At 43.1% G+C, this 16,484-nt stretch overlaps 1 protein-coding gene across 1 annotated transcript in view; it reads left to right on the forward strand.

The window, feature by feature from the left end:
* Positions 1-6,555: 6,555 nt before the first annotated feature.
* PRPH2 (peripherin 2) overlaps positions 6,556-16,484 on the forward strand; it is a 34,567-nt gene continuing 24,638 nt past the window's right edge. Inside the window, exon 1 of the mRNA XM_044287204.1 lies at positions 6,556-7,136. Within this exon, the coding sequence (XP_044143139.1) occupies positions 6,556-7,136 (581 nt within the window). The remainder of the gene's footprint in view (positions 7,137-16,484) is intronic.

Raw genomic sequence — 16,484 nt, forward strand, 5'->3', positions numbered from 1 at the left:
TGCTCTTGCGCGTCTTTTATCTCTCACAGGCCTTTCGTCTAAGGCTTTTAAGACATAAGATGCTGTTATCGGAACACATGCTATCCGTGCTTCCTTATTGATGAACTCAGAGAATTGTTTAAAACTTGGGAAGTCCTTATCCTAGATCTAACTGTTCAGTCACTATAGCGATTCCATCTAGAAGCCACTTCTTCAGGTAGCTTAGTTAGCATCCTGTGGTTTTCTAGATAATCGTTCAGTACTTCTAGTCCTCATACATGTGGGATGGCATTGCTGCATGCTTGCAGGAAGTGACCATACTTTTGGAGTTTGAAGTGTTCTTTAGGACCTATTTGAGGCCAGTTATTCAGTTTCTCTTTAAAGACTCTTTGTACTAAGAAAAGATGACCATATCTTGCATTCAATTTTTCCCAAGCTTGCTTGTAGGCTTCTTCGTCTTTTCTATAGAAGTTACCTTCAATAACTTCCTTGGCTTCTCCACCAACATATCTCTGAAGGTAGAATAATTTGTCAACTAGACTAAGGCAATGATGCTCAATAATCATCTCAAAACTTGCCTTCCACTCTATGAACTTCAGTACGTCTCCTGAAAATACAGTAGGTCCCGGAACGGAAAGTCTAGCTAGGACTGTTCTCTGTGGTCTTGCTGGGACAAAGGTTGTAACACTCTCCTGAGCATTGCCAAGGCATCTAGGAATAGAATCATCAGGTTCTATTTTCTCACTTTGTTCTGAATTAGGTGAGTCCCTTTCTTCTTCATTTCCGGTAGAGATAGAGGGTAAATCCACACACCTTTTTCCTAACACTGGACTAGGCCTCTCTTTGTCTTTCTGAGCATGGATGGAAGGATAATGACTTATTTCCTCACTAAGTGCTGGAGATTTCATTCCATTCTCCGGGGAGTATGTAGGAAAGTAGGAGTCTGCTTCTTCACTTAGTACAGATTTTAACATATGACTACTCTGATTCATATCCTCTTCATGTACTCTGAGTCTGGCTTCTATGATCTTAACTTCTTTTTGTCTTTCCAGACTTTTCAATTCAGCTTCCATTTGATGGCACTGTGCCTCCATTTCAGATTCTATTTGATCGCGCTGTGCCTCCATTTCAGCTTCCATTTGATGGCACTGTGCCTCCACTTTAGATTCTATCTGATGGCGCTGTGCCTCCATTTCAGCTTCCATCTGATGGCGTTGTGCATCGATTTCAGCTTCCTTTTCAGCCATAAGTTGGCGCTGTGCCTCGATGGCAGCTTCCATTTCAATTTCTGCTCTCTTGACAGCAAGTTGTTCATCTAATTCCTTTCTTTTGGCTGAAGTATTTGAGGACTCTGATATATGGGTGGCACTTCTGCTAGTGAAGGAAGTCACACTTGAGATTGTGGTACCACCTAAGGATTTAGCATAGTCTCTCAAAAACAGCTCGATCATTCTACTTCTTGCTTTAACTTCATCATAATTAGCTGCAGATGAAAGTTCTCTCATGAGCTTTACTAAATCATGTGACCAGTGCAGGAGAGGATGGCAGTGAAGCTGTGGTGATGTCTGTACATGAGGAGAGGTAAGTAAAGGAATAGGCAGAGCAATTCCGGTAGTTGTGGTTATTTAACTGGGACTGTATGCTAGGGCTGAAGGAAGGGAAGTTATTTACATGGGACTGTATGTTAGGGTGCATAGTATCAAATGCCGTGTCACAGTTACCCATAAAAAATACCATGGCCAGCCTACAATTGCTAAAAAGTAAGAGGTCTGGTCGCAACTGTGTAAATATGAACAGAGCGAAAGCACGGCAATAGTAGATATACTAAGGAAATAACTGATACATAATGACACTCAAAACAAACAAGGAATGCGTCAATTACCCATGATGTGTGGAGGCACCAGATGTCTGGACAGGGCTGTACCTCGACGCCGTTTCGCCAAGAGAAGGCTTCGTCAGGAGGTGAAAAATGTGCACAGGTGTCCATCTTAAATAGTGAGGTCCACGCCAGGTAATACTAGTTTGCATGCGCATGGTGAAGGCTTCGTCAGGAGGTGAAAAATGTGCACAGGTGTCCATCCTAAATAGTGAGGTCCACGCCAGGTAATACTAGTTTGCATGCGCATGGTGAATGAGGATCCGACATCATAGGAGCGTGCCGCCAGTTGCATGAGAACCACGTATAGCGCACCCCATGCGCCGCACGACCCAGCCGCGGGGTGAGGCCACGCACAAGCAATGCGCGGCACAGCCCAGGAGCGCGCACCACCCGACTCCCATGATATCACACCAAAGTGCACCAATACAATGCGCTAATACCTGGTGGAGGTCATAAAAACAGAACAAATATAAGGACGGCCGTCACAGTATCATCTCGGCACCCCACAGATAATGGGTACAATACTATAAATCAGCACCTCACATATAATTATTACAAATAATTGATGCGATTTTATATACAATCATTGCGATTTTGTATACAATGATTACAGAAGTATAAACATCAATTAAAATCATATAAAAACATACATTGCATCCAATACACATACATATTAAAAATTCTGCTAAATAAACATAATAGTGCTCCTCACCTGATCATATATTAAAAGTGAATAAATATTTGCGATAAAAGATATATAAGTGCTACCTTAAAAAACATAATTCATGTAATAAGGTGCAAAATATATATGAAAAGACCAATTCAAATAAAAATATTTCATATAATAAGGTGCAAAATATACATAAAAAACAATTCATATAATAATAAAAATATAGCAACAAAAAAACAACATAATTTATATAATAAAGTGCAAAGTGCAAAAACAGTGCAATAATAAATCCAATACACAATGTGCATCTAATGTAATAATATACCTATATAACGTGCTAATGTAAAGTGCAAAAGTGCATGACCATTTATAAACACATTCATATGGAGTGCACATATAAAATCACCAGATAATTTACAAACCAGCGTATATTACAGCAAAACCAAATATATTATACATACAGTATATAGTGCATGGAATGCTATATACTACCAAATGGAACGTGCCATGTATATTGCCAGATTTCTGTTGTTCCACTTTATAATATTTCTTCACAGAGTCCATATTCCTTATGCCTCCAATTAGACCTCACATCATCATAGCACAATTATGCATACTATAAAAGAACAAACAAACATATGATAAATATATTATATTAAGACGACACAAAATATAAAAAAAAATTTGATTTACAAAAAAGACCTGAAGCTAACTGTCTCATTTAGACCTCTTGGGATCTCACTTTTAAGTAACACTATCCATTTTGTTTCACGCTGCAGGAGGCGTTTTTTAATATCGCCTCCTCTACAACCCATTTTAACCCTATCAATGCCCCTAACTTTTTAAATGTTGGGGATCACAATTGTGTCTCTCCCTAAAGTGTAAAGCTATGGGTTGTAGCTTATTCAGCTCCTCGGTCTCCATAGTAGCTGCTTGGCGAATGTTACTAGCATGCTCAAAAATCCTCACGCGAAGCTCCCTGAAAGTCATCCCCACATAAAAAAGATTACAGGGGCATGATATCAAATATATCACTGATGTAGTTCTACATGTGATATGATGCACAATTTGATAATCACGCAAGCCCTCTGTATCGGTAAAGGTCCTGATCATGTATTTACACGCCTGGCAGTTGTTACATGGAAAGGAGCCCCACCTCGGACCCTTGCTCCCAAAGATGTAAGATGGAGAGAAACACAATGGCTATTCGTAAACAAACAGGTCTCCCAAATCTTTAGAGCGTCGCCATGTAACTTGTGGATAATCCAAGAGTGCTGCCCGTAGATCATTATCCGATAGCAATATGGGCCAGTAGTTGGTAAGTATTTGGCCTATTTTACGCCATTGTGTATTAAAAGACGTAATAAAGCGGCAGCTCATACTGTCAGTCCTTTTCTTATTACTTACCAAAAGAGAATCTCTGGTTGTAGATTTAGCTTGCGCATAGCCCCTCATAACATCCTGTTGATTATATGCTCTGTTTTGGAATCTCCTGGAAAGGTCTCTCGATTGGACTTCAAATCGCTGGTCACTTGAGCAGATGCGGCGAAGACGTAAAAACTGTCCATGTGGAATCGCCCTAACAGTCTGTGGGTAGTGAGATGATTTAGCATACAGGAGAGTATTAGTGCAGGTCGGTTTCCTATAAAGGTCCGTGGATGGAGACCCACCCATCCCTTTCCCTACTCATAAGGATATCAAGAAACTCTATCCTTACCTGGCTATAGTGCCATCTCAACCTGATGTTGAGGGCATTATCATTAAGTCGCTGGAGGAAGGCAAGAAGCTGCTGTTCAGTGCACTGCCAGATGAACAAAACATTGTCGATATACCGCGACCACGAGACCACAGAGCTATAGTCCGGAAGATTCTGGACTGTCTCCCTCTCCCACAGCCCGAGGAACAAATTTACATAAGAGGGCGCACAAGTCGCCCCCATTGCTGTTCCCCGGAGCTGTAGGAAAAGGCGATCTTTGAATGTAAAATAGTTGTGTCTCAGAATAAAGTCCAAAATCTCAATGACAAAGTCAATAACATCCGTATCTAAATCTTCCATCTGCATAAAGTACTGACAAGCTCTGGTCCCTTGGTCGTGGCATATCGACGTGTACAGAGCTTCCACATCACAAGTGACGAACCACATGCCCTCCTCGAGCGACACACCAAAACATCAAAACATCAGAGGTGTCTCTAATATAGGATGGTAGAGTCTCCACGCACCCCCTCAAATAAAAGTAAACATACCTATTCACACATTCACAGAGAGACTCCCCACCCCAGACACTATAGGGCGCCCCGGAGGACTAGTCAGCTGTTTATGAACTTTGGGCAAGAGATATAAAGTAGGTGTTACAGGATGATCTACCATCAGGCCATCCTTAAGTCTTGGTGTAAGTACACGTCTTTCGACCCCAGATTCAAGAATCTGGTCTAATTCCATTTTAAACCTAGCAGTGGGATTGCTCTCTAGCAATGTCTCTGTAGGAGGGAGTGATGTTAATTACATGGACTGTATGTTGAAGGCGGCTGTGGGAGGCAGTGATGTTATTTACATGGGACTGAATGTTACTGGGGTCTGATGGAGGAAGTAAGGGAGTTATTTACATGGGACTGTATAGTGGAGGTAGGAATATAACTATAGGGGGCATTATTAATACTTGGGACACTTCAGGAGAGCATTATAACAGTGGGGGGCAGTATAAATACTGGGTGCACTGTAGGGGTATTATAAATCCAGGGGACATTATAGGCATTTTTATTACTCCTGGGGGCCTTTATAGGAGTGACTTATATATCCGCCTTATTACTACTGAAGGGTCTGTAGAGAGCTTTATTACCACTGGGGGAACAATAGGGGGCCTTATTCCTACCGGGGGCTCTGTGAGGGTATTATTAATATTGGAGGGCTCTTCTACTAATGGAGGCAGTCTTGGTGAGCATTATCACTGTTGGGGGCACTGTAGGGGCAGTATTACTAATGGGGGCATTCTATAAGGGAATTACTATTGGTGGGACTATGGGGGCCACTCATTTTCCTTCAGGATAGTATCTGGGAGTATTGGGCAGCACAGCGAGCAGCAGGATAACACTGGGGGGACTCCAGGTTGGGGGATGATAATAGAAATGTGTGGAAGCTAAGATATCTGTGTGTCACACTCTGCAGAGACGAGGTGGCTGGGAGAAGTTGTCTAGACCGAATGGAGAAGATGATGACAGAGAAGATCTACATCGGAGAAGACGTAACCTGGGAGGCCCTGGATATGACAGGTATGTGCTGCTGTATAGCAAGTACAGCAAAATGTGGTTTGTGGGGAGAGGCAACTTATGGAACTGGGCCATAATCATTGGGGATTGGGCCCCGGATCTTTTGAGACCCCAGCAATGCCCCTGCACAGAGGTGATATCATTACAGGCAGGATTAGAAGTGGCACCTATTATAAGGCTTAGTGGCCGATGCAGGATTTTAGAGTTTTTTTTCAAATATAGATATTGAAATTACAACAAAAAGCCTTTAAAAATATGTTAAAACTTAAAAAACATGATTTTCTGATGACACATTCCCTTTTAGTGCATTTCCTCATTTAGTACAGAGTAATGTCCGCCAGGCTGTAAAATGCCTCATACTTTGTGGAAGGAGAAATGCAGTAACCAGTAGAACGAGGATTAGATCTGCTGATTATCAGGTTGGCAAAATGGGATGAAGGAGATTAGAGGTATTTAGGTGACGTACAGCACTTGTAGGTTTAATCATCTGAAACTTTCAGACTCCTTCTTCTTCTTCGATGGGAAGTAGGCCACCAGAGATAGTTGTAGCTCCTGTCGGTAAATAACATTTCAGAACTGTGCTATCACGCGCACTTAGGTGCCATAGGCACTTTCTCCCTCCATCTTTAGGGTAGGATGGTCAATATGAAAAAGCCACACTCTCTGCAGCCACTTATGGACTGACCGGCGTCCTCCAAGTCGATTTGTTCATCCAAAGAATCACTAAAATTTCAAGCAAAATCCCATTCTCCAGGTGGGCACCATGGCAATGATGAAAATGAAATTTAACCTGAGGAAACGAGTCAAGTTGGCTCAGGGGATATGGCTGATGAATTGGTGCAGTGTGGTCGCTGGCATCGTCCTGTTTTCCATGGGATTGTTCCTCAAGATTGAGCTGAGGAAGAGAAGTGAGGTGATGGATAACGTCGAAAGCCATTTTGTGCCCAATTCCCTCATCCTCATGGGGGTGCTGGCCTGTTTGCTTAACGCGTTCGCTGGTAAAATCTGTTATGATTCTCTGGATCCTGCAAAGTTTGCAAAGTGGAAGCCAATGCTGAAACCTTACTTGGCCGTCTGTCTGCTCTTCAACATCTTCATGTTCTTCATTGCCGTGGTGTGTTTGGTGACCAGGGGGTCTTTAGAGAGCACCCTGGCCCATGGGCTGAAGAACGGGATGCGTTATTACAAGGATACGGACACCCCGGGGAGATGCTTCATGAAGAGGACCATAGATCTGCTCCAGATCGAGTTCAAATGCTGTGGGAATAACGGATACAGAGACTGGTTTGAGATCCAGTGGGTCAGCAATCGATACCTTGACTTCAGCTCCAAGGAGGTGAAAGAGTAAGTAGAGGAGCCATATACAAGATGTTGTGATATCATCATGACTGTTGCCAAATGACTAACTCAGCTCTGCTACACCTGGAGGGATGAGTGTTTATAGAAATACATTTGTCTACCCAGTAAAATTAAACTTTGCAGAACTTACTAGTCACGGGCCAACTGACTGAAGTACATACGATCATTTTGCTCAATTATGCACATCAATTATCACTGGGACCTAAAAGCAATAGGGCTTAGATGGGCTACACGAGTTGTAACTCTCAGAGCTGCTTTGTTTGTGCTCGTACCTGCAGTCCTATGTAAAACCACAATAATCTGTAATACAGCCACCTTGTAAATGATTAGCTGTTTTTCCAGAAACAGCGCCCCCTTTGTCCATAGGCTGTGTCTGGTACTGCCCCTCAACCCCATTCTAGTGAAGCTGGACTGCAATGCCAAATATGGACAGAAGTGACGCTGTTTCTAGTCCTGACAACCCTTATGTGTCATTATTATATCCTCAATAACCGGCACATAAGGTTGCACATAAGTTTGGTTTGGTACCATCGTAGGGGGGATGCAGCCTTAATATGGATGATAACATTTGACCATATTACATAGATGTGGATGGATAAGATTATACAATGTGGCCATATTACATATAGGAGGACTGATAAGATGATATAATGGGATCATATTACATATAGGAGGATGGATAAGATGATACAATGTGATCATATTACATATAGGAGGATGGATAAGATGATACAATGTGATCATATTACATATAGGGGCGGATAGGATGATATAATATGGCCATATTACATATAGGGGAATGGATAAGATGATATAATGTGGCCATATTACATATAGGAGGACTGATAAGATGATATAATATGATCATATTACATATAGGAGGATGGATAACGTAATATAATGTGGCCCTGTTACATATAGGGGGCAGATGGGATGATAAATGTGGCCATATTACATACAGGAGGATGTAAAGTGGAATTAATATTATATAGTGTAATAGTGTAGATATGTAGTATGTGTATATTAAGGAAGGATCCCCTTACTACAGATCTGGACTACAGTCTTTGATTGGATTACCTGCAGATTCTGGGTAAAGTTGTCCATAGACACAAAGACAACACTTGACAACCATCATTCCGAGCACCATACATTTATTCCACTTTTAACATTTTAATTTTTATAAATTGGAAATGTCCTGGTAATGGTAAAATGTTAGACTGGAAGCAGTAACGACTATCTAATATTTGGCCAGTCCTATCATCCATAGTTGCTGTATTGAACCCAACCTCTCTTCTGATCGGGGTAGGTCCTGCATGAGGCCACCTGAAGCAGCGACCTATAATTCAGCAGTGTACATTTTTACTTGTATTATTACTATAGGTACAGTCATGCTAAAAAGAAATGTTAGGCTGCTGTTCTTGCCCCGTGTTATAATTGGTGATGGTGGCATCTCTGCGGGTCTAAATATTGCATTGCCTCATTGGAGATGGGGATATGGGTTTTTCACTGAGGAACAGACTATGGAGGCCACTGCTGGGACACGAGGATGGACATAGTCAGTTGGCTACATAGTGAGGAACTTATAGAAAATGTGTTGAAATTCATGATCTTGGAAATGAAGAAAACAAAAGGTTCAAGATTCTTTTTGATATGGTTCTCTTTGTGTATTTAGAAGGGGGTTTTCCAGGGAAAGTAAAATTGGTGGCAGTGGTGTCAGAGTGGCTTAGAGGGGACCTGTCAAGTTGAACGTGGTGTCTGAGCTGCAGGCAGCATGTTATAGAGCAGGAGGAGCTGAGCAGACTGATATATAGTTTTATGGGAAAAGATTCAGCAAAAACTTGTTTTTCATTGATTTATATTCCTGCTCATTCTGAGCTTTGAAGACCAGGAGGCGGAGCTATCAGTGATTGACAGCCTTCCCTCTATGACTGTGCATACACAGACAGCGGTCAATCACTGATAGGACCGCCTCCTGCACTTCAAAGCCCAGAATGAGCAGGAATATAAATCAATGAAAAACAAGTTTTTTCTTAATTTTTCCCCCACAAAACTATATCTCACTCTGCTCAGCTCTTCCTGCTCTGTAAAATTCTGCCTGCAGATTAATATGCATTTTCATGGTCACAGCTGCCCTTTAAAAACATAAAAGAAGCAATACTCACCTTCACCGATCCTCCATCGATGCTGTTCCAACACCATCTTTCCAACGGCTCCTGTCTTGACACACAGAAAATGCCTTGATATGCCCTCCTAGCCAAGCACTTGCCACAGTGGAGAACCGACTCAGCCAGTGATTGGTTGAGCAGGTAATTTGAGGCACTTCCTGTGTGTCGAGATGGGAGCAGCGGGCACCCGGGAGGGGGGGTGAATATAATGCTCTTAAGATGCTGTGACCCTGCTTCCACCAATTATTGTTGCTCTGGAAGACCCCTTTAAGGTGCCTTATTACATACTATGTTGCAGCGTACAGAGGGCCCCCCCTATTAGATGCCGCTCCTCCATCATCCAGAGGTTCCGATGTGAAAAAGCAAATATACTGTTGAACACTAAAAAAAAAGTACAGCAACGTGTACCACCCTGATGGAGTCCATAAGGACAATATGTTGTCCTCTGTGTAATGGTGGCCTATGGATACAATTCTCGTGTGCACCAGCAGCTTAGATGTGAAATGTACACTACACAGTGTGAACACGTGCTTGCCGCCAAAACAAACCCTTTCAGATGAATGGAGTTGATTTAGAAATTTATACAAGTCTGCCCCGTGTGAGTATACCCCAAGGTGTACTCTGTATGGTAGAGATTTCCTATTAGTCGCTCATGGTTGGAAAGATTCCACAGCCAAGGTTTAGGATTCTAAACATAACCTTGTCCATTTTAGTATTTTGCTGGAAAAAAAAGTTATAATAGTATGTATGTAAATTACCATAGAAAAGTCATGGGAAGAGCTCAGTGGTACCTGGCGCATGCACAGCAACCATATGTGTACTGGCCTTGACTTCATCTGCAAACTGCCACTGGTCACTTTTCATGACTCTCCTCTGGTAATTTACATACAATGTGCACAGTACTTGACGGCAGTGTGCAGATGAGGCCACTATATCTCATATGACTGCGCATGCGCCAGACTTTTCTCTGGTAATTTACATACAATGCACGCTGCTGGACTGTTCTCCAATAATTTACATACACATGTGTGGTATTATAACTTCCTGGTGGCAGTGTGCAGATAAGGGCAGTAGGTCTCACATCACTACGCATGCTTTGTGACAAAATCCTAAAATGAACAGTTTTGACAGTGGCTCGTTTAGAACGCTGAGCCCCAGTGCTAGTGTTTTAGTTACCTACAAACTTGAGACATGCCTCCTGGCAGGAGCCCATTCCGCTGCTCACCTTGATGGAGGCTGTGCTGGATGGGCTTTTTAGGGGTCATTTATTAAGCTGAAACACACCTATATTAAGTGCATTTAAGGCGCAGATTGTGGGGCAACAGCGGTTGCGACTTTTCCCCGCTCACACCAGGTCTAAATAAGTTGGCGTGACATAGGCGGGGACGGGCCGGTGTCTCTTCATAACTTCAGCAGAACCACCGCCAGCTCAGGGGTTTATTAAGACCGGCATCTAAAACGCTGATCTTAATAAATCTGCTCCTTTGTCTTTATTTTCAGCCTTATAAACCTTATTTTTCTGTACCTCCCTACCAGGAATCAGCAGCCATTTTCCTGTACAAAATGCAATGGAGTCCCACCCTCTACCTGTACAGATCATGTACCTGGCCATTTTTAATTGCATAATAATCTTTATAGTCATCATTGTACACGCAGGACGTATCAATGAGATCTAATAAGCTTATATGTCACCCATTCCGTAATAAATTGGCCTTACTCAGGGATGGAACTACCATAGAGGCTGCTACGGGTTCCGCAGTGGCAGGGGAGCCCGGGCCGTAATCCTTGGCCTGTGCGCTCTATTCTGAACAGACAGGCCTAGGATCTGACCCCCGGTCTGTGCGCTGTCTTAGCGCAGCAGGTATGATGACGTCACTGTATCACGCCGCCTGGGGGGAGCGGGACGTGCTTAATTCATCAGGGGAATGGAGCTAGGTGAATATTAATGGTTTTTTTTTAAATTTGCACCACAGGGGCTTTACTAATGTAAGGGGGCACTAAGTTGGAGCACTACCGTGTGGAGGCACTAAGAGGGCTTAATACTGTGTGGGGGCTCCAAGGGGAAATAACTAATCCATGGGGGCACTAAGGGGGCATTCTACTGTGAAGGAGACACTAAGGAGGCATAGATACTGAGTAGGTGGGGGTGGGGGGGGGGTTGCCAATTCAAAAATTTGCTATCGTACCGAGCCTTTACTAGTTATGCCCCTGACCCTAATGGCGAGTGATTGGTCACTTTCAATGGTGGTGTCTTCTACTGGTCCTATGGATAATGACCCCAATTTACCAAACTGGCTTCGTCTTCATTTTGGAGTAAATTGTGACTTTTCTGTCATTTTACTTTTACGCCAGATTTATCAACAGCAAGGGGCCAGTGTTCTTTTCATCTCAGATCTCCAGATGTTTTGTGGGCGTTCCTCTGGTGTATGTTGGTTTTTGGCCTTATTTATCATTGGGACATTTGGAAAGGTCCCAAAAAATTGTCTCAGCTGCACTCCAATCCTGACTTGCCATAGCTGTGGCAAGCGAATGTAAGCCAGAACGTGATACATTTCACAAGTTCTGTGACGCACGGACCGGACCGTTACCTTTACACAAGTAGACAAACGGGTGGATATATATATCAGTAGATTCATTGATTGCCTCCGTTTTTACTCCGTCTCACGATGCATATAACTGATTGTACCAGGTTCGCTCTCTTATATATTAGGCTTTAATTCTAGCACATTGTGTTGTGTATTATATTGTTTGCTGTAGTTTATGCTTAGTGCAACTACACAGCCCTATCCGTGTTACCTGTGCCCACCTGTATGCTCCTCTGTCATCCTAATGCCCGGAGGATGTTACATAGCGCTGCTGTGCATGCCAATCCGAGCGAGGAAACGCCATGTAAGCAGAAGACATGCTTCCAGGTTATAAATAGAGCAGAGCTGGCTTATTAGCTCACTATTATCCATGTTTAAGGATTGGATCCTGCAGGGTAATCCGTCAGAAAATACACGCGCTCCATCTTAGCACAACGTCCACTCGCTGAGATAACACGGAGAACGTATCTTAACCCCCTGAGAGCCATAACAATAGTGAATTCTGCGTGGCTGCAATCATGCAAACTATAATGGCGCTATTTTCCGGCCATAGATACAGAGAATTTTCCTTGATCCATATAGTGTCACAACACTTGGAGAGGAATTTACCACTATTAGGCCTCAAAATGGGGTTCCGTTGTTCCGTGATCCGTGTCCGTTTTTGTTTCCGTGTGTCTTCCTTTATTTTTGGAGGACGACCAGACATAAAGGAATGTAAAAAAAAAGTCTAAGACAGGTTTGCCATGCAAATGATAGGAAAAAAACGGACAATCTTGTGTGCCTCCGCGTTTTTTAGCGGTCCCATTGACTTGAATGGGTCCGCGAACCGTTTTCCGCGAAAATAATAGGACAGGTTATATTTTTGGGCTGAACTGGAACCACGGATCACGGACGCGGATGGAAGACGGTGCATTTCGCAGAAAGATGCTTTCATGATGATGCAGTTTTTTGATGCAGTATTTGAAGTCAATGGACCATGTGATAGGACCATGTGATTGGACCATGTGATGTGACGTCACCACAGGTCCTTTAGCCGGCAGCTCATGATTAAAGAAGTAAGAAGAGACCGGCAGCTACGCGATCAAGAGGAGAAGGTGAGTTAATTATTTTTTATTTTTTAGCCCTCAATTGACCACCTACTAAGCATTCTGTATTAAAGAATGCTATTATTTTCCCTTATAACACTTTCTGTTTTGCAGACAATATAGTGGCTTCTGTTGGACCCAGCGATCACTTAATCAGCAGGTGTCTCTCACTAAGGTATAGCTGACCCAGATCAGCTCTGTCAGTGATAAAGGCCCCTTTCACACGAGAGTGACGGATGCGTTCAGGGTGCGTTCAGTGAAACTCGCACCATTTTGCAAGCAAGTTCAGTCAGTTTTGTCTGCGATTGCGTTCAGTTGTTCATTTTTTTCTGCGTGGGTGCAATGCGTTTTGATGCATTTTTCACGCACTTGATAAAAAACTGAAGGTTTACAAACAACATCTCCTAGCAACCATCAGTGATAAACGCATTGCATCCGCACTTGCTTCGGGATGAAATGCGTTTTTCACTGGAGCCCCATTCACTTCTATGAAAAACGCAGAATATAGAACATGCTGCGATTTTCACGCAACGCAGAACTGAAGCGTGAAAAACCCTGCTTATGTACACAGACCCATTGAAATGAATGGGTCAGGATTCAGTGCGGGGGCTATGCGTTCACGTCACACATTGCACCCGCGCGAAAAACTTGCTCGTGTGAAAGGGGCCTAATGGTTTCTTTACAATGGAAAACTGCAAAATGAAAATAAAAGTTATAAAGAGTGAATGTCATCCAGAGATTTTTTATGACTTCATGAGGGACATATTTAAAAATGTATATGAACACTATTAAAAAAATAACACAAATAAAACAAAAACACACCAGCCAGGCCAGCACAAAATGTTATCATAGCCGCCCCATTCATCTGAGACATACTACATATAAAAATTACCAAAATAGGAAACCCATTCTAATACTTTATTTTACTGTAAATTTTAGGATAAAGAACTAGATATATATTTTACTTTTTGTACATATAACCCTTGATAAAAAATATTTATATGAAAAAGAGTCCTAAGTGTTAAAAAAATAAAATGTTGCAAAAATTAAATTGGTAGCCCAACAAATAAAAAAGAAAAACTGTGTTTCTCTCTAATGACTTCTATGGGAGTTCCAAAAACTATTAGGCCCCTTTCACATGGGCGAGTTTTCCGCGCGGGTGCAATGCGTAAGGTGAACGCACTGCACCCGCACTGAATCCGGACCCATTCATTTCTATGGGGCTGTGCACATGAGCAGTAATTTTCACGCATCACTAGTGCGTTGCGTGAAAATCGGCGTTGCGTGAAAATCGCAGCAAGCTCTATATTGTGCGTTTTGCACGCAATGCAGGCCCCATAGAAGTGAATAGGTCTGCGTGAAAATCGCAGGCATCTGCAAGCAAGTGCGGATGCAGTGCGATTTTCACGCACGGTTAATAGGAGACTATCGGGATGGGGACCCGATCATTATTATTTTCTCTTATAACATGGTTATAAGGCAAAATAATAGCATTCTTAATACAGAATGCTTAGTACAATAGGGCTGGAGGGGTTAAATATTTTTTTTTAACTCACCTTAATCCACTTGTTCGCACAGCCCGGCTTTTTTTCTGCCTTCATCTGTGAGGAAAAGGACCTGTGGTGACGTCACTGCGCTCATCACATGGTCCGTCACATGATCCATCACCATGGTAAAAGATCATGTGATGGACCATGTGATGAGTGCAGTGATGTCATCAAAGGTCCTATTCCTCAAAGATGAAAGCAGAAGAGAAGCCGGGCTGCGCGAACAAATGGATTAAGGTGAGTTAAATTATTATTATTTTTAACCCCTCCAGCCCTATTGTACTATGCATTCTGTATTAAGAATGCTATTATTTTCCCTTATAACCATGTTCTAAGGGAAAATAATACAATCTACACAACACTGATCCCAAACCCGAACTTCTGTGAAGAAGTCCGGGTTCAGGTACCAAACATGCCGATTTTTCTCACGCGCGTGCAAAGCGCATTACAATGTTTTTCACTCGCGCGGGAAAATGCGTGATTTTTCTGCGCGAGTGCAAAACATTGTAATGCGTTTTGCACGCGCGCATGTTATAAGGGAAAATAATAATGATCGGGTCCCCATCCGCATCCTATCCGGCCCAAAAACATGAGGCCCGTGTGAAAGAGGCCTTAGGGTCCATTCACACGTCCGCAACTGTTTTGCGGTCCGCATATTGCAGATCCGCAAAACATGGACATCGGCCATGTGCGGTCCGCAAAAATGCCTTTTCTTGTCCGTGTCTGCGGACAAGAATAGGACATGTTCTATTTTTTTGCGGGGCCGCAGAATGGAAGTGCGGATGCGGACAGCACAGTGTGTGCTGTCCGCATCTTTTGCAGCCCAGTGGAAAATGAATGGGTCCGCACCCGTTCCGCAAAATTGCGGAACGGATTCGGACCCATTTTGTGGACATGTGAATGAATCAATTATAGAAATAAATGGGGAGCTCTCTGGATCCATGTGTAGTACAGGGTTGGTTCTAAGTTTGTTAGAAAAAGGATAACCCCTTTAAGTGCCTCAGATTTCATATAATTGATCTTGAAATTAGACATTGCTCCAGAACGTTCAAAGACATCCGAAATATGGGGGAAGAACTGCAAGAGATTTGAGATGAAGACTAATAAGTCATCTGCAAATGCCGTGTTCTGATATATTTGGTCTTTTACATTAAGGCCCTCAATAGAAGGATGCTTTCTAATCGTTTGTAACAATGACTCCATCACAAGTATGAAAATGGTCGGAGACAGAGGGCAGCCCTGCCTAGTGCCATAATGAATACTGAATGAATCAGAAAAAGAGTGGCCTTAAGGGCTCATGCACACGACTGTGTGCTGGCAACATCCGTGTGGCTGCGGCAGAGAGATCCAGTCCCATTCAACTCCGTAGTCCTTCCGATCCGTGCCTCTGTTCCGCATCTCCAGGATTGCGGACCTATTGAAATGAATGGGTCCCCGATCCGTGATGCACATGGCCGGTGCCCGTGTATTGCGGACCCACCGTATGCCGCAATATGGCCACGGTCGGGCAATAGTCGTGTGCATGAGCCCTACCCGTGACTATCGCACTAGGACTACTGTATATGGACCTGATCGCCTAATAAACTTGGACGGGATACCAAATCTGGCCAAGACTTGTTGCATGAACAGCCAGTTGACGCAATCAAAAGCCTTCTCAGCATTAGTGCCAAGAAGAACTAGAGGAAGCCCAGAGCATACTGGATCACGTTAAAGGGGTTGTCTCACTTCAGCAAATGGCATTTATCATGTAGAGAAAGTTAATATTGCTTCCTTTGCTGGCTGGATTCATTTTTCCATCACATTATACACTGCTCATATCCTCCAGGGATTACGGCCACCCTGCAATGCAGCAGCGGTGGTCCTGCTCGTACCCTACAGGAAAAAGCGCCACCTCTCTGGTGGCCGAGACTGCGTGCATAGGTTGGCACTTTTTTCTATAGTGTGTAAACAC

This window comes from Bufo gargarizans, chromosome 3 (assembly GCF_014858855.1).
Source record: "Bufo gargarizans isolate SCDJY-AF-19 chromosome 3, ASM1485885v1, whole genome shotgun sequence".
NCBI lineage: Eukaryota > Metazoa > Chordata > Amphibia > Anura > Bufonidae > Bufo > Bufo gargarizans.